The sequence below is a fragment of the Penicillium verrucosum genome (assembly GCF_028828655.1).
Source record: "Penicillium verrucosum strain IBT 35672 chromosome Unknown utg000001l_segment0_segment0, whole genome shotgun sequence".
Classification (NCBI taxonomy): Eukaryota; Fungi; Ascomycota; class Eurotiomycetes; order Eurotiales; family Aspergillaceae; genus Penicillium; species Penicillium verrucosum.
In genome coordinates, this window is record NW_026643210.1 from 12,231,351 (window position 1) to 12,255,477 (window position 24,127).

The 24,127-nt window shown below is 47.9% G+C and overlaps 8 protein-coding genes across 8 annotated transcripts; 6 read left to right on the forward strand and 2 right to left on the reverse strand.

The window, feature by feature from the left end:
• Nucleotides 1-677: 677 nt before the first annotated feature.
• On the forward strand, nt 678-4,967 carry N7516_004496 (ABC transporter ATP-binding protein; the record flags this gene model as incomplete). The annotated part of the gene is made up of 6 exons (XM_057217216.1): nt 678-1,135; nt 1,192-1,855; nt 1,912-2,567; nt 2,618-3,855; nt 3,909-4,031; nt 4,081-4,967. The coding sequence occupies 6 exons, from the start codon at nt 678-680 to the stop codon at nt 4,965-4,967; spliced, it is 4,026 nt and encodes a 1,341-aa protein (XP_057079099.1).
• Nucleotides 4,968-5,338: 371 nt separating this feature from the next.
• On the forward strand, nt 5,339-6,143 carry N7516_004497 (uncharacterized protein; the record flags this gene model as incomplete). The annotated part of the gene is made up of 2 exons (XM_057217217.1): nt 5,339-5,740; nt 5,811-6,143. 2 exons carry the CDS (start codon nt 5,339-5,341, stop codon nt 6,141-6,143), a joined length of 735 nt encoding a protein of 244 aa, XP_057079100.1.
• A 231-nt stretch (nt 6,144-6,374) lies between these two features.
• On the reverse strand, nt 6,375-7,661 carry N7516_004498 (glycoside hydrolase family 64 protein; the record flags this gene model as incomplete). The annotated part of the gene is made up of 1 exon (XM_057217218.1): nt 6,375-7,661. The coding sequence occupies one exon, from the start codon at nt 7,659-7,661 to the stop codon at nt 6,375-6,377; it is 1,287 nt and encodes a 428-aa protein (XP_057079101.1).
• A 3,016-nt stretch (nt 7,662-10,677) lies between these two features.
• On the forward strand, nt 10,678-10,934 carry N7516_004499 (uncharacterized protein; the record flags this gene model as incomplete). The annotated part of the gene is made up of 2 exons (XM_057217219.1): nt 10,678-10,722; nt 10,743-10,934. The coding sequence occupies 2 exons, from the start codon at nt 10,678-10,680 to the stop codon at nt 10,932-10,934; spliced, it is 237 nt and encodes a 78-aa protein (XP_057079102.1).
• A 320-nt stretch (nt 10,935-11,254) lies between these two features.
• On the forward strand, nt 11,255-12,648 carry N7516_004500 (uncharacterized protein; the record flags this gene model as incomplete). Its single annotated transcript, XM_057217220.1, has 2 exons — nt 11,255-11,326; nt 11,383-12,648. The coding sequence occupies 2 exons, from the start codon at nt 11,255-11,257 to the stop codon at nt 12,646-12,648; spliced, it is 1,338 nt and encodes a 445-aa protein (XP_057079103.1).
• Nucleotides 12,649-13,282: 634 nt separating this feature from the next.
• N7516_004501 (uncharacterized protein) lies at nt 13,283-14,701 on the reverse strand (the record flags this gene model as incomplete). The annotated part of the gene is made up of 5 exons (XM_057217221.1): nt 13,283-13,593; nt 13,668-14,131; nt 14,199-14,322; nt 14,382-14,508; nt 14,561-14,701. The coding sequence occupies 5 exons, from the start codon at nt 14,699-14,701 to the stop codon at nt 13,283-13,285; spliced, it is 1,167 nt and encodes a 388-aa protein (XP_057079104.1).
• A 1,537-nt stretch (nt 14,702-16,238) lies between these two features.
• Nucleotides 16,239-17,210, forward strand: N7516_004502 (fungal specific transcription factor domain-containing protein; the record flags this gene model as incomplete). Its single annotated transcript, XM_057217222.1, has 1 exon — nt 16,239-17,210. One exon carries the CDS (start codon nt 16,239-16,241, stop codon nt 17,208-17,210), a length of 972 nt encoding a protein of 323 aa, XP_057079105.1.
• A 2,256-nt stretch (nt 17,211-19,466) lies between these two features.
• N7516_004503 (putative GPI anchored cell wall protein) lies at nt 19,467-21,655 on the forward strand (the record flags this gene model as incomplete). Its single annotated transcript, XM_057217223.1, has 3 exons — nt 19,467-19,698; nt 19,765-21,571; nt 21,628-21,655. 3 exons carry the CDS (start codon nt 19,467-19,469, stop codon nt 21,653-21,655), a joined length of 2,067 nt encoding a protein of 688 aa, XP_057079106.1.
• Nucleotides 21,656-24,127: the final 2,472 nt, after the last annotated feature.

Below are 24,127 nucleotides of genomic sequence, written 5' to 3' on the forward strand. Positions count from 1 at the left end.
ATACTGATTGCAAGACCTCGCAGTATCATGGCTTGAGATTGATTGTTACGATAGAAGTGTGATCATGTCCCATAAATATGTGGTTCTGATTTAGCATCGGACCACCAATCGCGACTCAAATGTAGATTGGCTGTCTGGTCGGACTTGGACAGTCTTTCGATATTGCGTCCGAAATATACCCTGAATAAAATGTCTTTTTCATTGGTCTTTCCATTATATTTTTGTTTATCTTCCCAAACGTTATTTCAGGGTTGTCTTTCTGGGCAGGTTTGCTAGGGCCCTCATTACAGCGTATCAAACATTGAGTAAGTCCACCTTCTAACTCTAGGTTTCTTCGACTGTTAGAAATCTGCCATCAACAGTTTAGGCTGTGAATGCTATCTCAATGTTGAAGCCGATGAATGGTACTTTCATCCCACGTGCCTCGCAACAATGCCAGAGCATGGGTGTCTTTGTTCGCCCCTCTTCAATGTTACCCCATTGGGGAATTTCTTAGTATTGTTCTTCCTCTGTCGATTATATTTGTGAAACCACACTCAAATGGCCCGTCATGGCTATTTTATGTCGATCTGTATCCTCTTCCTTCTTGCCTTACTACTATGCTACTATAGCGCGGCAAGAAAAATCTCCACAAGTCATATGAGGCCTTTAATGTGACGTTCGAGCCTTTCGCTAAAATGTTTCGCAAACGCAAGACTTCCGATTGGAATGACACCAACAAAGAAAATATCCCCGAAAGCAATTCGGGATGGAAATCGCTCTTCGGATTCACGACTAGAAGGCACCTACCGACTCTCATATTCGGGTCTATCTTCGCCCTGGTTGCTAGTCTTGTCACACCGGCACTTGCGATCTTTCTTGGCAATGTGTTCGACTCGTTTACCTCTTTCGGTGCTGATCACACTGATTCCAAAGGGCTTCATAGCCAAGTTATCACAAATTGCTTTGGAATGATTGGACTGGGAGTAGCTGGTTGGTTTTTGAACGGTGCATACTATGCTCTATTCGTTGCATTCGGGGAGATGCAGGCCTCTGTTATTCGCAGCCAAGTGTTTCTAGAATTACTAAATCGCGACGTTGAGTGGTTTGAGGCCAAAACCGAGGGCTCCGGGGCTTTGCTATCGGGAATTCAAGCGTGAGGGTGCTACTATACTTACTGAGATCTTATATCTAACATCACATTGTTTCCAGACACATTCATGAAATGCAGATGGCGACTTCGCAGCCACTCGGACTTATACTGCAATACTCGTGCCGTTCACTGGCTTCACTGGGGCTGGGCTTCTACACATCATGGAGCCTCTCTCTGGTAACTCTTGCAGGCATTCCCATATTCTCGGCAATTATCGGATTTCTTTCCTCCAAAATGAAGTTTAGCATTACAGCCCAACAGGCTGAGCTTACCGAAGCCTCAAAAGTTGCCAACAATGCTATCACCAATATCGACACGGTCAAATGCCTCAATGGGCAAGCCTTCGAGCATCGGAACTTTGCTGAACGCATTGAGAGATCTGCTACACACTACCTTCGACAAGCGCGATACAATTCTCTACAAATTGCTATCATTCGGTTGATGATGTTCGGGATGTTTGTTCAGGGTTTCTGGTATGGCAGTTCGCTTGCACGCACCGGGAAACTCACATCCGGAGAAGTGCTCAGAACTTTCTGGGCCTGTATGACCGCAGCTCAGTCTATCGAGCTGGTCTTGCCGCAGATGATTGTGATGGAAAAAGGAAAGGTTGCTGGTGCAGCCTTGAAATCGATCATTCAAAGCCGGAAAAAAGACAAAATTGTGAGCGATGTAAAGGGAACCCGGTATCCGGAACACTGTGAAGGTGATATTGAGGTCAAAAACGTGGGTTTAAAATCCTCCCATGGGTTTTATCCGGACGCTAATGAACATTTATAAAGGTGTCGTTCTCATATCCTAGTCAGCCTGACCAATGCGTACTCAAACCTTCGAGCTTTTTCTTCCCCGCTGGAGAAACGACGTTTGTTATAGGGAAAAGCGGCTCTGGTAAAAGTACACTCAGCCAACTGCTGATGCGGTTCTACTTGCCAACCTCGGGTGAAATCCTGATTGACCGCAACCCAATGCAAGAACTCGACACCAACTGGATCCGCAACAACATCACTCTTTTAGAACAAAAGAGTGTTCTCTTCAATGAGTCTGTGCTTACAAACATCGCCTTCGGTCGCCAGGACCATGCAACCGTCACTGAGGAAGATGTCAAAGATCCCATCGAGTTGGCCATGCTTGAGAACACAATCGACGGTCTCCCCAAAGGAATCGACACTTGCGTTGGCCCGGGTGGAAGCTTTTTGAGCGGCGGCCAAAGGCAGCGAGTTGCAATTGCCAGAGCGAAATTACGTGACACGCCAATCCTGATCCTGGATGAACCCACCAGTGCTCTTGATCACACCAACCGAGTCTCAGTGATGAAAGCAATCCGCGAATGGCGGAAAGGAAAGACGACCATCATCATCACTCATGATATGTCACAAATTATGGAACAGGATTTCCTGTACATCCTCGAACAGGGTTCTATTGTGAACTCCGGTTACAGGTATGCCGTCGAGGTCAGTCCGGGGAGCGAAAAGTATTTCCGTACCAAAGGCGATGGTCGTCTGGAAACCAACACCCAGAACAAGGGGGACATTCCGCGGGAGAGCTTGGACACCTTAAGACCTCCAACAGCTTTCTTGGGACATCGTCGGTCCAGGACATCCTGGGCTCAAGGCCACATTCTCCCGAGCTTTCGCTCTGGCTCGCTGGACTTGACGACGAGAAGGAATTCGGAACATGTCGTCAGGAATTGGGATCCCCCCTGCAAGATTGCAGCCAACGTCTTTCTTTCATGGCAGAAGGACGTGATCCTCAACCGGACTTGAAAGAAATGACTATTCCTACAGAAGAAGTCGAAATGGTTTACATTGATGATCAGGGCTTGAAGTCGGATCCATGGCCCAATGAACACACCGCGACAGATCAATTGGAAACGAAGAGCAACCGAAGATCACATGGCCGCCGCAAGAAATCAAAAGAGCAGCACATACCGAAAGAAAGAATGACTCCGCTTTCTCAAATTATGGGCACCATTCTGTCGACTTTGACGATGAGACAGCGAATCATCCTCTTCCTAGGATTCACCGCAGCACTGGCCCATGCAAGCGCAACCCCAATATTTTCATATTGTCTGTCGCAGCTATTTGGAACCTTCTATGCTGGAACCAACAGTGGACATCTGGCGATGACCTGGTCACTTGCTGTACTAGGGGTGGCTTTCGGCGATGGCCTTGTGTCCTTTTTCATGCATTACTTCCTAGAACTCTGCGGTGAGGTTTGGCTGGATTCTTTTAGAAAGAATGCCTTTGAACGCATTCTCAGTCAACCACGTGCCTGGTTTGAGAAAGATGGTAACGGATCTCTCAGACTCACATCATCTCTTGATCAGAATGGAGAAGACATGCGAAACCTACTAGGCCGATTCGCTGGTTTTGTGGTTGTCGCTGCATCAATCACTGTCATGGCAATTATTTGGAGTTTGATTGTTTGCTGGAAGTTGACACTTGTTGCTATCTCCTGTGGGCCTGTCATTTATGTTATCACTCGAGGCTTTGAGGGAACAAATGGATTATGGGAAAGACGGTGCAATGATGCCAACAATATCGCCGCCGATGTCTTTACCGAGACCTTTACAGAGATCCGTACCGTGAGAACATTGACGTTGGAAGGTCACTTCCATCGCAAACAAGCTAACGCGATCGCGCGCTGCTTGTTGCTGGGGTTGAAGCGTGCCATGTATACCGGCATGCTTTTCGGTATGGTAGAATCGACAGTCATATTTGCTAGCGGTACGCTCATCCATTCTTTACTTGTTTGCTGTTATTCTGACTCGCTTGAACAGCCTTGATATTCTATTATGGATCGGTGCTCGCAGCATCTCGCGAATTCAACGTCAACGATGTGATGACGGTATTCTCGATCCTACTTTTCAGCATTGGTTACGCTGCTCAGGTTCTCTCATGGAGTTAGTAGGCCCTGAACCACCTCGAGATACTCTACTGACCCCTGTACAGTTCCCCAAATCAACACCTCCCGCGAGATAGCGACCCAACTTATTGGTCTTGCAAACCTCCCACAAGATGGATCCCACGAGGACCTCGGCAGTTTGACAGTTTCAAAGCTCACCCCGATCAAGCTCACCAACCTGAATTTCCGATATCCCTCTCGGCCAAACACCGTGGTGTTGAAGAATGTCTCGATTTCCATCCCGCCAAACTCCTGTACGGCGCTCGTAGGACGATCCGGTTCTGGGAAATCCACAATCGCGTCGCTGCTATTATCCCTCTACGCAGCTCCGGCCTCTCAAACCGGAGAACCCACAGTGACACTGGGCGGCGCGGACATTCTTCGGCTGCATGTTCCTACTCTTCGCTCACAGATCTCCATCGTATCGCAACAACCAACTATTTTCCCCGGCACCATTCATGACAACATCAGCTACGGGCTGGATCAACATTCACCTCTAGCTTCATCTCATAATGTACGCACCGCCGCTCAAGGAGCAGGCATTGATGATTTCATCTCCTCTCTCCCTCGGGGATACAACACTGTGATCGGAGATGGTGGAGTTGGTCTTTCCGGTGGTCAGAAACAGCGTGTGGTCATTGCACGGGCTCTTTTGCGTCAACCTCAGATCTTGATTCTCGACGAAGCCACATCCAGCTTGGATCCAGCGGGTGCGGAAATCGTGCGGCAGACAGTGCAGCAGTTGGTGGCCGTCCATCAGAGGCTTACTGTCATCATTATCACGCACTCGAAGGAAATGATCGAGATTGCGAATCATGTCGTTGTTCTTGACCAGGGAGCTGTCGTAGAGGATGGACCATATCAGACTCTGGCGAACATGAAAGGTGGCAAATTGAACGCCTTGCTCAGTGATCCTGAGGAGGTCGGTGGTTAAATTGTTTCTAAGGCTCCTGTGAATTAGTCCTGAGATGTACATTTTCGATTTCTTTCTGGTTCCTGTACTTATTTGGTCAATCTCATGCAATTACGTTATCGTCGTTACCAAGCATCAATATACCCAAGTTAATCCGCAACAACAGGTAAATATCTCACTAATATAAGTAATCAAGAGCGTAATGGAGAATACCGATGTGGATGATATATTGATTCAGCCGAGAAGAAAAGCGGTAAAATTAAATCGACTAAAGCGAAGTCCCGCCTGGTCGATTTCAGACCCCCTGCAACCTCTCAGCCTTACAAGCCTCTATTGTACAAACCAAGCGCCTACACCCAATTTACATAGCTTCCACATCAACCGGAGCGACGATGTCAAAGCCAACTCTGATTTTCGCGGCGGGCGCATGGTACCCGCCCACCATCTTCGACCCAATCATCAACGAACTGGCCGATTATACCTGCCACAGCGTCTCATTTCCCTCCATCCAGCAAGCCAGCTCAGTCATCGATCTTCAACCTGACATCGAAGCCGTGAGATCCATCACTCAACAAGAGGCAGACGCTGGCCATGACATCGTCATCATCGCGCACAGTTGGGCTGGGTTACCAGTAAGCAGCGCATTGGAAGGACTGAGCAAGTCAGAGCGCGAAGCAGCCGACCAAAAGGGCGGCGTCGTGAAACTCATCTTCATCGCCGCGTTCCTACCTAGTATTGGCGAGGGTTTGATCGGCGCGTTTGGTGGGATGCCCCCGCCGTGGTATGTGCGCGATGTAAGTTGTCCCGCCGATCTTTAATTGCGACTTGCAAAATGTGTATTGTGACCACTAACATTTATTCCAGGAAGAGAATGGAACTGTCACTGCCAGTGACGCCCTCGTGCTGTTTTTCCATGATGTTGCCGATGGTGCGGAGTGGGTTAAGCTTCTCAAGCCACATTCTTGGGCGACTCAAAATGCCCCCGCTACCGGTGCGGCGTACATGAATATTCCCTCTGTGTATCTTTTGACTGAGGAAGATCGCGCGACTCCGTTGCCGGTTCAGCAGGTGCTGGTGGAGCGGGCTCGACGGAAGGGGGCGCATATTGAAACTGAGAAAATTAAAACGGGACATACGCCCTGGTTGGCTATGCCGGGTCAGGTGGTTGCTTACATTAAGAAGCATGCTACGGAATAAGCGGAGGGAACTGGCTCTTTCTTTGCAATGATGCAGGTCGTCATTCAATTTGCAGATACCTTACTCTCATGTTTATTGCAAGGGATAAGAGAAGAGACACAAAATCATATTGACCTATTTCCGACAAATTCAAGAGAGAGAACAACCACCGAAAATGATGTATATACCAGTGACTAGCATTTACAATATACGACAACATGACCAAATAGCACTGAGATTAACCCATCTTTCTCAAGTGTTGCTCTTCCTGTGCGACAGCCTATCCACAAAGCTCCTCAGCTCACGGAAGCGGCTCGGCTTCTTTCCATCCTCCTTGCTTAGTTCATTCTCCACAGGCTGTTGGACTGGCGTAGCATCGTCCTCGACGACAGACTCCTTCGCAGAGTTACTACGGCCGCCGCCAATAGTGACTGTTAAGAGCTTTGGATTGCCATCAAAAACACTACCAGACTGATCGGGGCCATTGTTAGGCGCAACATCATCATAGGGGAATGCATAGCCCCGAGCATCAAGGTTTACAGAATGACAGATGCGCGAGTAGTGGTTCGTTACCGAGTTCTTGTAGTAGTTGGAAACTGACTCTCCGTTCGGCTGGTTGCTATTAATCAACAAGGTTGATCGATTGAAAGCAGCCGCGAGACGAGCTGTAATGGCGTCTTTGGTGCCGTTCCCAGAAACAGCAAAGGATCCAGTACTGTTGCTGAAGATATCTCCAGTAGACGGCTTGGTGTAAGTAATACCTGGAACTGAGAAGGACAAGATATCGGAGGCAACTTTGGCGGTGGTATCACCAGCATCAGCCTGCGTGTTGACGGTCAAAGTATTGTTGGTGCTATTTGCGTAGTGAGACCAGACTTCATTCACGTAACCCTCGTAGTAATTGTTGAACAAAGAATTCTTGAGGGTTCTTCCCGTGTTGGGAGAAACGGCCCGCAAATTGACCCCGTTTCGCTGGATTACGAGCTGGTCCCAGCCGGCTTTATCTTTGTTGTTCTGTTCTTTCAGAGCATTGCAGACTAGGTCCAGACCATTGGGTGGCAGACCCTTAACGGTCTGGGTCGCACCAGCTCCGTTGGTTAGGGTCATGGCGATGGGCATCGACACGAAATCGACGTAGCTGAGATTCGCATAAAGCTGGTAGTTATTCCAGGTGAATTCGCAGAAGGACCATATCAGATTATAGTTAGGGTCTGAAGGGTTGGATACCGAAGGCTCAACAAGGGCAGGGCCGGGATTCAGCAAGAATGTCAATTTGCTGTCTTGGGAAAACCACAATCGTGCGCCTGCGAGGTGCGGAATGGTGATAGTGGTGGTACTGCCAGATGCACCTAGCGGGATTGCACAATCCTCACCCAGCCTGGCCCCAGTCGCCGGAGGTGAGGTCGGGTAGTAAGCTGTCTTGCCATCCGATCGCAAGAGGAAAAGCGCATTGTTATTATCAAGCGCTTGGCCGGTAATGTAGGCATAGACCGTGTTAGAACCGGTATTGTTTTTCAAAGCAAAGTTCAATGTTGCCATTTTGCGCGATATCAATGCCTTGCGGTGTTGGAAGAAGAATTCAGATGGAGTGAGGTCTTGAAATGATTGGCGCAGAAGCCCAATAAGAAAGCCGTATCAAGATCCACAAGGCTGCCGATGAGGGGTTTGAAGTTGTTGCCGACATTTTAGTTCGCAATAGGGACCATAATATATACTGTCGGTCGACGTCCTTTGTTGAGTTCATGCCAAACTCAGCATCAGGTAGGGCAGGGTGACCAGGACCCTGTGATACAACGTGGCGATGACCTCAAGTTTCTCGGAGGAGGGTGGCTTCAACCCTATTGGAGCGGCTACCTGATTTGTCGATCATCGTTCAGAACAGGCTGGGCGTCAATATCAACAACAGTATATACCAATGTCGATCTAAGCCACTCGCGGGACGGCACAATCATGCCGAGTTTCCAGGTGATCCAGTTCCCACCTGTTCATCTTGGCCTCTTTTATGCGGGGAACACCAAGCTAAATATTTTGTGGAAATGTGGAAAATTGATGAATTAGCGAATGGCAAGGCTGATCAAATACTTGACCTTCAAGGCAACCGATTTATGAAACTCCTTCCTATCAAGGGGGACGCGTGAGAATTTCAGGCCATTCGGTCAGCATCAGGTCATCCACGCCTTAATTCTATTGGTCAATACAACCATTTGATATTACTATACTACCACGAGACGATCATTAAGATTTGGCTCAGCTTTAAAGCATATACTACCTATGTGATTTGGATTTGCTTTTAGTACATCATATGACCGTTAATCCTGGTTTTTATACTAACCCGAGTCACTGAGGCTGAATAACCTCGCAACGCACCGCAGACACCAGAACGCCTAGGAGTTTGAGAAATGATTACAAGGAATGGTTTATTTGAATGGTTTTAATGGGTTTATCTTTTTAAAATTGGTATCTCGTCAGAGGAATATTATATTATCACGCGGTAATAGATGTTTGAAATCAATTCAATCCTAGAACATGATCAGATACTAGCATATCCCCTCTATCCTCTCTTAGTTTAGTAAAAAATCCGATTTTCCAATTCTCTAGAGTTTCCTCAATATACTAGGAGGTAAAACATTAAAATGTTGTTTGCATCAAGCCGAGATACTCATTTCTGTTGAAGAAATATATCCCCCCAAGTTTGTATAACTAGATCTCTTCGATAAGGCTAACAAATATGCAATGAAACATGGTTTTCCAACGCATCTATGAAGTCTAGTCTGAACTATTTCACCTCACGCTTCTTAGAATTCTTTCTATGAGGCTTGTATCCATTCAGATCACTGTGTTAGGTTGTAACGAAAATCCAATATGCTAAAATCCATGTTCAGATCTACTCACATGTCATTGTCTAGCAATATCCAAAAGTAGCAAATGCGAGGATATTTTATCCACGTGTTTTATCTTACGCCTTTACATCTCGGACCAAAACCAGCCGATGAACGTTAAATTGCCTGGGCAAGGCGCAGCACATTCCTTAGCAAGACCATATGTCGACTTCAATTCCGATATTTACGCATACGCGAGATTGAAGCATCACCGGAGATTACCATTCAAGTAGATTGTACCTAGACCCTTTGCCCAGATCTATAACTGGTTGGCTGTCTATAAAAGTTGGTGTTTGTACGACAACGATCAACGGCCAAGTCAGTTTAGCGGGCTCACAGTAGACATTGTGATCAACTTTACTGAAACAACATAAGGAGGACTCTGGGCTATTATTATCAGAGATAAGGCAAACCCCATATGCTACAGTCCTGCGTGGTTTACTCAGCATAAAAATTGGTAAGCCATCTTACAGCCACGAAGTCAAATTTCCTAACCGAAGGAAAATAGGACAAACACATACTTTAGACCTGACGGGCAGGGACTTTACCGGTCCACATGATCTCCAATTTATCCAATGGGGAGTTGGGAACTCAACGGACCCAGCAGACTCAGCTATGCCCAGGAGACAGAGTATATATATCCATATGAATACCGGCTAAGCCGAAGCTATAGATAAAATCGACTTTCGACTGGACATGGACATTCCGCAGATACAGCGGAACAACAAATTATAAACCCACAGCTTTCCATTTAGAACAGAACAGCGGTGGGCTAACAATCGTGTTGTCAGCACCTTAGCATTGTCTTGTCTCAGCAAAATCTGCACGAAACAAAGCCATGATATGGTTGAGAACCAGATGCCTCTACGATTAGTTAGGAGACTGCCCGAAGTATCTCTGCTAGATATCACGCAGGACGATAAATGGCCATTTCACAATGACGCCACTTGGGGCTGGGGAAATACTTGAGCCTCTGGAGCGAAGATCCGCCAGATTTCTGACGTTAGTGTCAGCCCATCTGACATTTACTGCGCCTCCCTCACTGGCTAGTATAAACACCGACTACATCAATTCAGAGATATCGAGGGAAATATGGTCCTGGGCAATGCCGTTCTATTATTTCTACTGCTGATATAGATATCGGGAGCCACGGCACCACGGCACCACCTCATACTTCCAGCACCACGTCATGGTCTGGACTAAGCAACGCAAATCAAATTTAGGATATGATCGAAGAATCATGATACAGAATTCACCTGAGGGCATGAGTTATCAGAGCCACTTTGTGTGGCACGGATCTTAATAGACAGACACCGGCCACGCCGGGATAAAGCCGAGCAGCAAGATGGCGCACTGAAGGGGGCATCCGCTATCTTCCATATCAGTATTTCCGAAAACTACCGAGACAAGCTGGTGGAGACTGATGATCGGGGGAAGTCTGATCGCCGTTGAGTTAGGGGTGTTTCAGAAATGGCAAGGAGAGATGAAAGAAAGCGATATTCCAATCTCCAAATTGCTCTAATTTACATCTCACAACTTGGGCCGAGATTAGCAGGATGGTTTTTTCCTTTTTTTTTCCTTTTTTTTTCTTCTTTCATTGCGACATGATCACAGCGGGGCCTAACTAATGAGCCCTAACGGTGGGCATTTGACGATTTCAAGATTTGATATTTCAGATGTCTCAGCACGATCTCATACCGGTTGGTCCCGAACGCAAGGGCGTATCTATTTTTATATAAAGGCTTCCCTTGCTGCGAAGGGACTCGTGCAGTTGATCTCCCACGATCGAAAGTCAATAATTGAAATCAATAATGAAGGCAATAAAAGATTGGAGATTGGAGATGAGTACGGAGTCAAGGGTCCAGCCCTGGAGGCGAAACGTCTAGGGATCTTCGAACCGATCGCTGTGGAAACCATTCAAAACAAGAAATAGTGAGGATGAAATGATTGGTAGACAATTGGAGACAACAGAAGAAGAAGAAAAAAGAAAAGAAACGAAAGCCTCTGAAAGGAGACAAAAGCGAAGACCAGCCTCCACCAACCTCCACCAGCCTCCACCAGCCTCCTGGGGCCACGCCAGCGTTTCAATGCTTGGCGTATAATAATAGCACAGCCTCTTAGGGCCCTAGGCATCGCCCTAGGCATCTTCTGAAGGCTGACGTTTTCTCTCATTCCTCGACTCTTTTGAAATCCGGGGACTTTATTCCATGCCTTCCATTAAAGATTTCTAGGCCCAGTTGCCTGTCCAACATTATGTACATTCCACAAAAACGTCAAAATGGCAAAATTGGCAAAAATGATAATAAGAATACCATATTCATTATCGTATGTTGATTTCCGAGCATTCCGACCCCTATGTTGACTGACTTCTTGTATGCTAGTGTGCTGTGAGCATCATATTTGCTATCGCACTCTGTGTGGGCACTTATTTCCTCTTACGCTATCTACGACAACATCACTACGAACCGAAATACCTTCCAGGCAAATTCCTCAAGCGGAAATGGAAAGGATGGGGCCCAGGGAAGGCATCATATGGCCAGGTCCCGAATCAAACCAGTGGCCAAGATACCTCTTATCCTGGAGCTGGCACAGCACCAGAAATGCAGATCACTGATGGCGTCCGCCGCGATACCTCGATCCGTTCGATTATGACCCTACCCCCTTATTCCCAAAGCCCAAAGCCGACCGAACAAGTCATCGCCCGAGAGGGTGAACGCGGTGGGATGGATATGGTCGTGGAATATCCGGAGACGGCGGAAGAACAGGAAAATCGCCGCGAGGAACAAATGGACTCGATGTACCAGATTCGCCTGCAGCGCCGTCAGGAACTAGCCGATCGTGAGGCACGTCGTCGGGAGCGACGAGATGCCCGGTCGCGTGGGGATTCTGCTCGTCTTGAACGGTTGAATGCCGAAGCTCGCGGTCGGACGGAACGTCGCCGTACAGGAACCACCAGTGCTGTCGACGTATCAAGTGTCCTCGCTGAGCATCAGGCGAGAGAGCGGGAACGACGCATCTCCAGTGTTAGCTATGCGGAACTGGGACGTGTCCGCCATGATGGATCACGGCTTCGAGCCGACTCGCACAATTCTGACAATCACGATTCGGATAGCCGACCGCTGTTGCAAAGTGACACTATTAGCTCCACCGCACAATCCTTCGAACGATCCAGCGTCGATCAGTCCGGTACTTCCTTGTTTATGAGCGAATCACATAATTCTACCGAGCTTGAACGACTGACTCTCGCTCCGACCACGACACAAGGCTCGAGTCGACCAGAATCTCAAACTGACGACGGAGATCTGGGAATGCTCAACATTCCTCCCCCTCCCGACTACGAGCACCTGGACTGGGGTGATGCCCCTGCCTATCAAAGCCCCGTTACAGAGCGGAGTGAACAAGCGCGGCAGCTCCCACCTATCGACCGTTTGCCTTCGATCCACGTCAATCTGCCCAGTTCGAGTACTGTGTCTCCCGTGACGCCGACTCAGTCCGAATTCCAGACTATCAATATCAACAATGATGGACCTCCAACGCCGACAGAGCGGACCCCCGGAATTCGAATGGTCTCAACGGGATCGACAACTACCACCCGTGATCCACCACCCATCCTCCATGATTCGACCACTCCTGAAACCAGCCATTAAGTGACCTTATCAGGAAAAGACTCATAATATACCGCCCAACACACGCACGACTCACGACCTGTATTAGCATTAGTCTCGGGGCTTTCGTCCTCTCTCTCGTTCGTCTGATTTTCTCCTTCCCCCCAGCGACTTTCCAATTTATGTGATTTACTCGGCTAGCAAGGCGTTTTGAATTTAGGTGGCTAGGTGGCTAGCAAAGAACATTGCTATAAATATATACGGGGTTGCTATCAATGTATCTACAACATCCAATATATGTGTGAAATGGAGATCAATAATGCACTTGACTTATATTTGCCTTCCTACGCGTGTACACTCCGCCACGCCTCCCCGGCCCATCTCCAATACCCATCCACACATCCATACAGCCATGTCGCACACCACCAAGTCACGCTAATGTTCGAATTAACCCAAGACGAGTTCTTCGTCTACTCAAGCTCTTCTACGAAGCAAAGGCCCGCCTCTGGTTTCCACCGCACTCCCGTTACTTCACCTGTGGGCACATCGCACCAAAATCCTTTTATGGACCCGATAAAATTGTGTACGGAGATGTAGTAAGATACAAATTATGAGAAGAGAGGGTCAAGCTAATCAGCTAGATATGTTCAACTTTCCGCTGCGCAGGCATATTGGTTCACTGGGCGACCAAAACAAGAACAGCTGTATAAGTTGCAGCAACATAATTATGAACCTGTTCGACACGCAAGCCCGCACTTTCCGCAAGTGCCTCCCACTGGTGCTTGGTCCGCTCTTTACCAGCAAAGGTCATCATGGCAAGATCGGCCACGGCCGACTGCCAGTTAGCACCAGTATCCGGCAAGACGGCTTCATCGATCAAGACCCGTGAGTCGGGGCCCATGGCGGCATGAATGTTGCGGAGTATCGTTGCGGCTTTGTCGTCGGGCCAATCGTGCATGATTCTACGGAGATAGTAGAACTTGGCGCCTTGATTAAAGAAAATGTCAGCCTTTGATACTATCTTCCAGGGTTGTATCCAATATGGATAAATGGAGACAAACCAATGATAGGCTGCGGTTGGAAAAAGTCATAAGCTTCAGCCTTCACACCATAAATGGGAGCGAGATTTTTCACTGCTTCTGGCAAGTCCTGGAGAACAAGGTAACCGAGGAGATTTGGATACTTCTTTCCAAGCTCGATACATTGATGGCCATGGCCGCCACCAACATCGACGAAGAAGGGTTTCTCCGAAGCCGATGGGGTGGATGAATCCTTGAATGAAATCTTACGGGCTTCATCATCAAACAGTTTGAATCCCTCGGTCCATTCTGATCCTTGAAGTGCAGTCATGATCTTTTGCAGGTTTCCGAAGTGCTTGGGGTTCCGGACAAGCCACTCGAATGAGGTGAGTTTAGTATTGTGGGCTTTCTGGAATGGGGTGTTGGTATTGATGGTGACATCTTGATAGTTGTTTTCAGCAAAGTATTCAGGCATTGCTTGCATGACAGGCCCAATCGTATCAAATCTATAGTTGTATCAAGGATGCTAGGTAAGCAGGGATATTCACCAGGTGGGGATACTATGTAGCTTACCCGTGGTATATCATAGCCTCGCCCTTGGGGTCAGCCAAAACATGAGTGATGCTGCTTGCAGTGTACTGATTGACTCCTGTCTCTTCAATCATGTCCACTCCAGCTAGGTAACGAAGGATTCTCTCTGGACAGGACAATTGTTTTAGAACTCGAAGTAGATACGGCCGTCTCAGAGGTAAATACCTAGGAATGGAGGAGACGCTCCAGTCAGATCCGCAAGTTGAGTGACAGTCAAGGGTTTATCACTTTTTATGAGATAGCGAAGGAGCCCTAGGTCTGCACTGGTTCGGAGCATCGCACTCGTTAGTCCCTACAACTGTCAGCACTTTAGATGACCCCGAGATGTTTACATGACCACGGACCGGTACTGCACACTCCAAGAGCGTATCGTGCGGAGATTGAAGTTCAACCTTCACTTGTTTGAGTGCCCGAATGATGTTCAACCGACCAGCTTCATCGGTGTTTTGGGCCATAGCATGGATCTGAGCAACGATGGAGTCCATAATAACACAAATAACGTAAAAGAATTCTTAGGTTAAAAAAGGAAGTGAGGAAAAAACCGAAACTCATGGGACATTATGAACTTCCTAGTGAAAATAGGCTGTTATATACCCCCGTTTCACACATAATTCCTTCAGTAGAAATCCACGGAGGCCGCGGTACTTCCGCGGATTCGCCGGGCTTTAATTGGTCAACTTCATCAATGACATCTGGCCCCCATTTCACCCCTCTCGAACTCCCAGGCCTGAACAAACACTGCCTCAATAATATCTAGGATTAGGGATGCATCGAATTGAGAAAGAGCGTGTTAGATCTTCGCGCTCGCGACCTGTATCTTGTCACTTCTGTCGATCGAGAAAGTTGAAGTGTAATCGGCAATTCCCTTGCTCCAACTGCACGAGCCGGGGCAAGACTTGTCAGCTCTATCCCACTACAGCATTATCTGCCAGTCCTCAGTACCAGGCTGATGGATTGCCAGGCAATGACCATACAGATGTACTGGCCCGCTTACGGAGGCTGGAAGAGATAGTGATCACCAATGGACCAGCGTATAGTCCAGTAATACAAGATACTACCCAGACTTCGTCACTCCCTTCTCCTCCTGATCCAATATCAAATCAACCATATATTATTCAGGGAGGACAGTCATCTGCAGCGACTGCGACTTGGCTGGAACGCGAGATCACATCGTCAGGCTCACTGGTAGGCCTTATCTTGATGGGACCAAACGATGGGAAATTGATCGCTGACAAAAGCAAAAATGTACAGGGTCATCTTTTAGAGAATGAGATTGAATTCAGAACTTGCCCCATTCGTAATGCTGTGGGACCTGAACGAATGGCATATCAAGCCCAACCCACGAAAAGATGCATCTGGCTGCCACTTCACAACGAAGCGAAAATAATACTAGAAAAGTATATCGCAGAGATCACCTTCCTCCATCATGTGGTTCATGTTCCCTCGGTGCGTACCATGGTAGATGAACTCTATTGTGGCCTGAGAGAAAGCAAGCCGGTCAAGATTGGATACGTTTCATTGCTCCTCAGCATTCTCGCCAGTACCACCTCATTCTGGACTGAACGCGATATGTGCAACCGCATCTTTTCGACTGCTGAAGAGGCAGTTGCGCAGTCTGTACAGTGGATGAGACTTGCGATGGAGGTGGTCGATTACTCGCGTTACAAACACTTTGAATCAATACATGATATCCAAGCGATGATCATTATATTTTTTGTGACAACCAACATCGTGGGAATTACATCCCAAGCCTGGCATATGATTTCCACTGCCATCTCATTTGCAAGACAACTATCGTTGCATCGAATCGACTACCCAGACAATTCCAACCTGGATATGCCTTCACCTTCCTCTGTGGAAGCAGAGATATGTAGAAGGGTGTGGTGGTATCTCGTGGCGTCTGATTGGTAAATTTTCTTCTCCCTTTCCCCTTCTTATAAGAATGTGAGTTCATTCGATAACAGGCAGATGTCACAGATACCCGGCCCACAGAAGGGCACGTATTCAATTGATCCACGACACATGATGACCAACAAACCTTGCAATGCAAATGATGAAGATATTGTAGACGGGATGGTTGGAGTTGAAAAGCCACTCACTCATCCCACATCGATGTCGTACTATCTCCAAAGGATTCGATTGGGCGAGTTTTGCCGCGAAATCGCAGATTGTGCCCCATTTGGAATGTCCGATCCAGGTGGCCTGGACTACGAGCACACGAAACAGATTGACATTAAGCTTTGTGAATTTGCTGATAGTCTGCCCTCGTTCTTTTCTTTGGCCTTTAGATCGGATGAGCTGCCAGAATCCGATCCTCGGAGATCTCCCGGAATAGTCATCCAACGATACAAAATCAATTTTCTGCTGCATGCGCAAAGGTGCAGATTCCACTTGCCTTACTTGTCGCAAGCGTCGAAGGATCCCGCATATGATTACTCACGCAAAGCATGTCTGGAAGCTGCTCGAATGGTGATTCGAACCGAGCGCCAACTCTCGGTTGAGGTGATTCCCTTTGTTGCGGCGCGCCTGAAATTCCCAGGCTTGCTACATTGCATCGGCGTGGCGATTATCGTTCTCCTCATAGACTTTTGTGGGAGTGGTCATCCACAGGAAAAGGACATAACGGAAACTTTGGAGGCATTTTCGATTCTAGAAAATGCGAAAGAGAAATCTCCTCTTGCAGGAAAGCTGCTTGAAACTTTGAAGACCGCTCTTCGCCGGCACAGTGCTTCGGGTTCAGCCATTGAGGGAAATACAACAACGCAATCCACCGCTCAAGACCTCCTCGAGACTCCGCCAGGGCTTTCCTGTGGTTCTCCGGCACCCACAAGCATGGTATATCCGACAAGCAGTAACATCGATACCTTCCTAATGGACCCTACTTTTCCTGCTCTAGATGATCTCTGGCAGGTATTCGATGACAATGTGGACCCGGGAACAGTAGACTGGAACAGCTTCTTTGCCGAGTCGGATACTGCATTTCTGTCTATGTAGTATTAATAGTAATTAATCAAAGGACCGGTCTCGGCATAGGATTTGAAATTCGCGGCTGGTTATATACCATTTTGCGACCGATTGATGGGCTTGTATAGGGAATAATATTACCTGGTTCCTAAAAGGATTCTTGCTTTTCCCCTGCACAGGGACAACTGCCTCTTGTGTCAGCTTCCAGGGATCTTTACCGTATGATATTACCAATCTACGGACTATATTGTACAACATGTGTGGTACAACGTCCACGGGTACATACATAACAGGGTTAGTGGGGCTCTAGAATCCTAGCAGGGCTCTAGAATCTCAGATTATGGGCCTTATTGTGCGATGATCGTCTAAATCAAATGCTCCAATATACACGCGTTGTCTGGACTGTTGTACCCATCTACTGTGGAGTAAACTCAATCGTACTACTACAACTAAGAAGTGTATAACGGTTCAAATAGTGGGTAATAATTCCACAATGAGAGACTTTTATGTTAATGTGCCATGGTTGAGCAATATAAAAATAGTCGGATGTTGTCGTTGGTCGGCCGGGAGTTCCACTTCCATATTGTTCAATGATGATTAACTGTCGGCTTCACACCCGTGGACAATCCGATCCAATCTCTCGGTGTCTTCTTTTGGTGTTCAGCTTTCATCATACTTATGATATGGTGCTTTATGTTGTAAGTCTCTACCCATATTTGTTACACAGCCCACAGTACGAAGACGTATAGGGGTCAGGCGTCAAAACCCAATCTTGGGGGGGATGTTGATGCCTTAATGCCTGGATTACCACCGCTTCATACACCGCTCTATACAGTGTACTGTAAATTGTTAATACATCAACCTGCCTAAATGAAGCTTTTTGACACCATAAACATAAGGCATCCACGGATTTCTGGGTGGTTCAAGTCCGAAAAATGAAGCTTTTGACCTCCATACAAATCAATTAAACCGGCCAAAAATATGGAGATGTCTGATTTGTATGGAGGTCAAAAGCTTCATTTTTCGGACTTGCAACCACCCAGAAAATGGAGATGCATTGATTTGTATGGAGGGCAAAAGCTTCATATACCCTACCTCACAACGCTGTACGTTGATTATTAAGGCACGTGTAATAGTAATTCATGTATTTATTCTTTTCTGCCGTTCTAAAATAAGGCATTAAGGCACCAAGGTCCTCTAAAACTGGGTTTTGACGCCTGACCCCTATGCGTCTTCGTAGCCCACAGTCATTGATTGTACAATATAGTGGCAACCATTCTTTGTATGTGTATCACAATTTTACCTCCACTCTATGACTACACTGAAGGATACAATGGATGTAGTATGTAAACTAGAATAAGAGACACTAATCAGACATCTGCTCTTGTTAGTAACAAAGGCGTCTAGCCCTATGGAACCATTTTGTATCTTGTTAATACTACTTTACAATAGACTCACTCCATATGGTGGTAGAGGTTCGAGTAGTAACTATATAACATGAGCATAAAAGGATCACACCTGTGGGAATGATTGTTTATATGTAGAATATATACTAACTGCTGGATCAAAGACTGAAGTATTCGTTAGTATCTTGACCCATATAATCCCTTACTATCTAGCAACAACAATGGGACTTAGTTGAATGGTTTAAGTCTCTTAGAGAACTCAAATAGGCAGTGATCTATGGGAAAATACACGTTGCCACTTTCAACCTAGTTACGTGGATTTAAACACCAGTCCACATACCTCTCATACTCCGCCAGTGACCATTGTCTGTCTCTTAATATCCTGCTTTAAAGTGGAGAAACAAGCACACTCTTGTACTCCATCTTGCTCCACATCTCAATGGATTGGAATTCTGTTCAATATGACGTTGTGTGTGTTGTTACGCATCTCGCTCCGGCTGGTTCGGACCTACTATTGTCTACTCTCCGGGACCAGGGTATTGGTCCATCGGAGATCTTCCCCACGGTCAACGGCATGAATGGCTGACAGCATACAGTTTCTATTGTTTCTTTATGTTTTCATATCGGGGGCTTTTGCCGGTCTTGTGTGCCCTGATGTTACATTCTTCGTTGGTTCGTTTAGAGCTTTAACCCACCGTTTCTTATAAAGATGCACTCTTCCCCAAACTCGTGCCCCCTTAAATAAACCCACATCTACCACCACAACTCTACAGGTAGATATTGTCAGATTGTTTAGCTGTTCCCGATCTTCTACAAAAAAAAAGGGCGTAGTGTCCATTCGCCCACTAACCAACCTATCCACATTCGCCGAACAGCAACAATGAGGAAATTCATTACCCTCGCTGCCTTTGCTGCTGGCTCTAACGCCCTGGTTGGCCGCGCTGATAGCTGCTGCTTTGGCCTCACCTCCTCCGGCGGTGCATCCGGTCAACTTGGCCAGCTGGGTGATGGCCAGAATCGCATTGGCGATGATAGTTTACAACCCGCACAGTACTGCATCGACTCTAACGGCGCAATCACCGATAGCAAGGGCCGTGGATGCATCCTTACCCGTAAGTAATCTAATCAATTCCCGATATCTCAACCACCAAAGGATGTATATCTGACTTGTATGACAGCCCCCACCACTCAACTCCAGTGTGACGAGGGTGTACCTGCTACCCCCGGCTTCTCTGTCAGCTCCGAGGGTATACTCGAATACCACAATAGCCCTGACTTCGTTGCCTGTGCCACAGGCCAGAATGGGGGTCTGAATATCTACACTACCCCTAACAAGATGGACGTTACTGGCTGTGTGAACGTGCAAATGTCTGCCGACTCCTGCTCCGGCACTGGTGCTGGAGGTGGTGGTCCTGCTCCTGGTCCTGCTCCTGGCCCTGGCCCTGGTGCTGAAGGTGGTGGTCCTGGAGGTGGTGGCCCTGCTCCTGGCCCCGGTGCTGAAGGTGGTGGTCCCGGAGGTGGTGGTCCTGCCCCTGGCCCTGGTGTTGAAGGTGGTGGTCCTGCTCCTGCTCCTGGTCCCGCTCCTGGTCCTGGTGCTGAAGGTGGTGGTCCCGGAGGTGGTGGCCCTGCTCCTGGCCCCGGTGCTGAAGGTGGTGGTCCCGGAGGTGGTGGTCCTGCTCCTGGCCCTGGTGTTGAAGGTGGTGGTCCTGGTCCTGCTCCTGGTCCCGCTCCTGGTCCTGGTGCTGAAGGTGGTGGTCCCGGAGGTGGTGGTCCTGCTCCTGGCCCTGGTGCTGGAGGTGGTGGTCCCGGAGGTGGTGGTCCTGCTCCTGGCCCTGGTACTGGAGGTGGTGGTCCCGGAGGTGGTGGTCCTGCTCCTGGCCCTGGTGCTGGAGGTGGTGGCCCTGGGGGTGGTACGACCACTGTCACTGTCACTGACTGCAGCTGCCCTACCTCTGGTCCCCAGCCCTCCGCCCCTGGTGGAGGTGGCGGCGGTGGTCTACAGCCTTCCGCTCCTGGTGGAGGTGGAGGCCAAGCGTCGGTTCCTGGTCCTCAGCCCTCCACCCCTGGTGGAGGCGGAGGTGGTGGAGCGCTGCAGCCCTCTCCTAGCGTGCCTGGCCCATCTGGCGGTGCTGGTATCAAGCCTTCTGCTACGCAACCTGCTCCCGGTGGCGGTGGCGGCGGTGGTACACAGCCTGGCATCTCCGCTAGTGTGCCTCCTTTCTCCGAGAGCGGTGCTTCGCACCCTGGTGGTTCTGCTAGCGTGTCTGCTCCCACAGGCGGCGGTACGCAGCCTGGCATCTCCGCTAGTGTACCTCATGCCACCAGCGGTGGTGGTACGCAGCCTGGTGGATTTACTAGCATTCCTGCCACAACTGGCAGCCCGCAACCCTCTGGATCTCCTCCCGCTACCGCTACCACTGGCGGTGGCCCTCGTCCCACCGCATCTCCCACCGCATCCGTCCCTGCTAGCTCTGCCTCCCCCACTGGCTCAGCCACTGGAACCTCCGGCGGTGCCTGTGCCACTTCCCTCTTGGGCAGTACTCAATCGGGTAACTACGAGATCCCGCACCTTATCGTTCCTGTCGACTCTTCCTCGCCCGACACAGCCGCAGGAAGTGGGCTTAACGGTACCGTGAGCTCGACCATCTCGACTGTGTTCAACTTTGACATCCCGGACTCCGACGCTGGCAAGACCTGCAACCTCATCTTCCTCTTCCCCAAGCTTGAGGATCTCGAGACCTCGTCTTTCAGCTTCAGTGGTGATGGAAATATTAACTTCGCTCAACTTTCTGCCATCGCCGAGTCCACAACATCCTTCAGCAATGTACCATCGGTGGCCCAGGACCTTGCCACCATTACCGTTTCCCCGGGCAACTCCTACCTTGTCTCTACCTTCTCTTGCCCGGCTGGCCAGGCTGTCGCATATCAGATGAAGAACACTGGCAGCACTGACTTCGACTTCTTCCAGGACTGGAACCCGTCTCCGTAAGTTTTTCTTCCACTTTTCCTTTTCTCTGTAAATCAGCTAACCGATATTTCAGTCTCGGTCTGTTCATCACCACTTGTTAAATGAGGAGCCTCTGTGAAAATTGGCAGTTTGCGACTATGGACATGTATTTTTGATGCCTTGTAAACCTCCATTGAGTCATTGACTTCTCGACACCGATATGTATTTTTTTGGATATTTTCCTTCTCGTTTTCTGTTTCATTTGTGTTTGGTCCATTGTCCATACGGAAGTAGCCCTTCTCAAAAGCTGACTGTCTATTTGGTGAATCAGAAAGCATAGCCATATCTGGTTGTTGTTGTAATTGAGGCGCATGCACATAGCGTCAACGTTCCTTCAGCTTGTGTATTAGTACATGAAATTCACTCCTTCCTTTTTTTTTCTTCTAGTAGCATACCATAGGCAAACAATAGGATTGCCAATCTGCTTTCTCCGCCTAGGCCGCAAAAAGTATTGCCCCCCATATGGGGGAGAAGAAAAAAAAAAGAAATTCCGATACCGGGAATCGAACCCGGGGCCGCGGAGGTCATATAATGAAAATCCGCTAGGTTAACCACTACCCCATATCGGATTTTGTATACAAATTGATTGCTGTTTTGACACTTTTAGGTCTTACCATGCCCAACTAGTTAGCATACACTTACAGTTCTAGGAAACAAGTATTTGCGGATCCGCACCCCACCAATATATATATCTACCACCCATGGTTTTCATCTAATTAATGCAAACTACTAATATTGATTTAATATAATAAAAATACTATATTTAGATGCGCATTTTCTTAGAGAATCTAGAAATTGTATTTATATGGTTTAATATTCAGTGTACCACCCGTACGGCCCTCTCGCGCATGGGCTGGGGCCTCGAAGGGACTGCACATATGGTTGGTCTATATGGCTCAACGTACACACTAAATAGGCACGGAGATTTACACACATCGCGCATGTAGAAGAACCTTAGCGATTAGTTTACGCATCAAATAAAGCCATTGGTTTCCTTCACTCTAATTCATCTATAACTCCATCAGGCCGATCTAATACTAGCGTTGTAGCCTTCCAAACTGTATCATCGTCTCCTTCTCTTACCCCTTACCACTATAGCACGCTTACTCTGCCCGAAAGAGTTATCTCACTTTATATAGAAACTTACGCCGGAAAAAGGTAGCTATAACGGCGCGATGGCGGTTAAAACCTGCCATACACCGGTTTTTATTTTTATTTTTATTTTTCCCTCTCAATTCTCTACCTATAACGTATTGATTCAATCATCCAATCGTTATCTCACCAAATTTGTGATCCGCTCATTGATATTGACTCCTTCCTTTCTTCCCTTCTAATCTCTACTATAAAGCCAACAAAACCATGGTATACAACTGAGCCTGACTCGAGTCCAACACAAACTCCAGCATGATTACAATCTTGGATGGATAATCACTCTTTTTCAAACTCCACGTACAACCCTGGATTACACCATATCGGATAGGGACTGAAAATTACTTCTGTAGAGTTACTCTTATCATCTGATCACTTTTGATTTAGCGCTCCCGCTCCCGGGTCTCCATGCGTGCCTGTGCGAGGTTGTATAGCCCCCGGTTCCCCCTAACCCAACATCCTAGTTTCTTTTTTTCTCGGCCCCTTCCCCCTGTACACATTGTAGTTAAGGTACTCATGCTGTAGTTAAGGCAAGCTTAGCACTAGGATACTCGACTAGGTACTAAGGAAGGTTTGAAACCCATATCTCCGTACTGTGGCGTCATAATGAGGCGTACATTGAGCTGGCTGTGGGTTTCCGTTAAAGACGACTCGCCATTTCGCCTACTTTTTGGAATCTTATAGATTATTTACCCTTGTCGGCGAGAATTCAAGGCTCTTAAAAATTCAAATCTTTCTAATTCGAACCGCCGGACGTCCTTGCGCTGCCATGGCCTGTTGTGATTGTACGCATACCCTTTCCAGTTCTGAAAAGGGCGACGAGCTATCGGACCCTAAGATGCTATCTTTACCGGGGGACAAAACACCAGAAGAAGCTCATCTAGAGCGTGAAGGGTGTATCAGGAATCTTCAAGTGTTTCGATACAATCTCTACCAAAAAGAGTCAAAGGCCTACGATTATGACACCTTTGCCGACCTACTCTACTACGAAGAGAAGCTGCGAAGGAATTGTCAAACGGAGATTACTTTACGGCACGATATAAAGAAAGATCCTAGTTTCTGGGACACTTGCGTTCCAAGCTTTGAGGATGAGATGAGCATACTCTACCAAGAGAATTGGATGTTGACACGAGGCTGGTGGTATACCCGTGGTCAGATCTTTGGTATTTCCGCACCCTTACAGCGGGCATTTGAGTTATGGAGATCTAATCCTTCGTGGTATATGCATCCGATTCTTGTTGAAGACTGCAAATCTAGAGGCGGGTGTTGTGGTCGTGATTGTGGATGTTGTCTTGATGCTCAACGTGCAAATAGTTCAGCCGGGGCGCTTGGTGTAGGACACTGCACTCTAGAGTGCGGATGTTGTATAAGATCGCGTGGCTTTG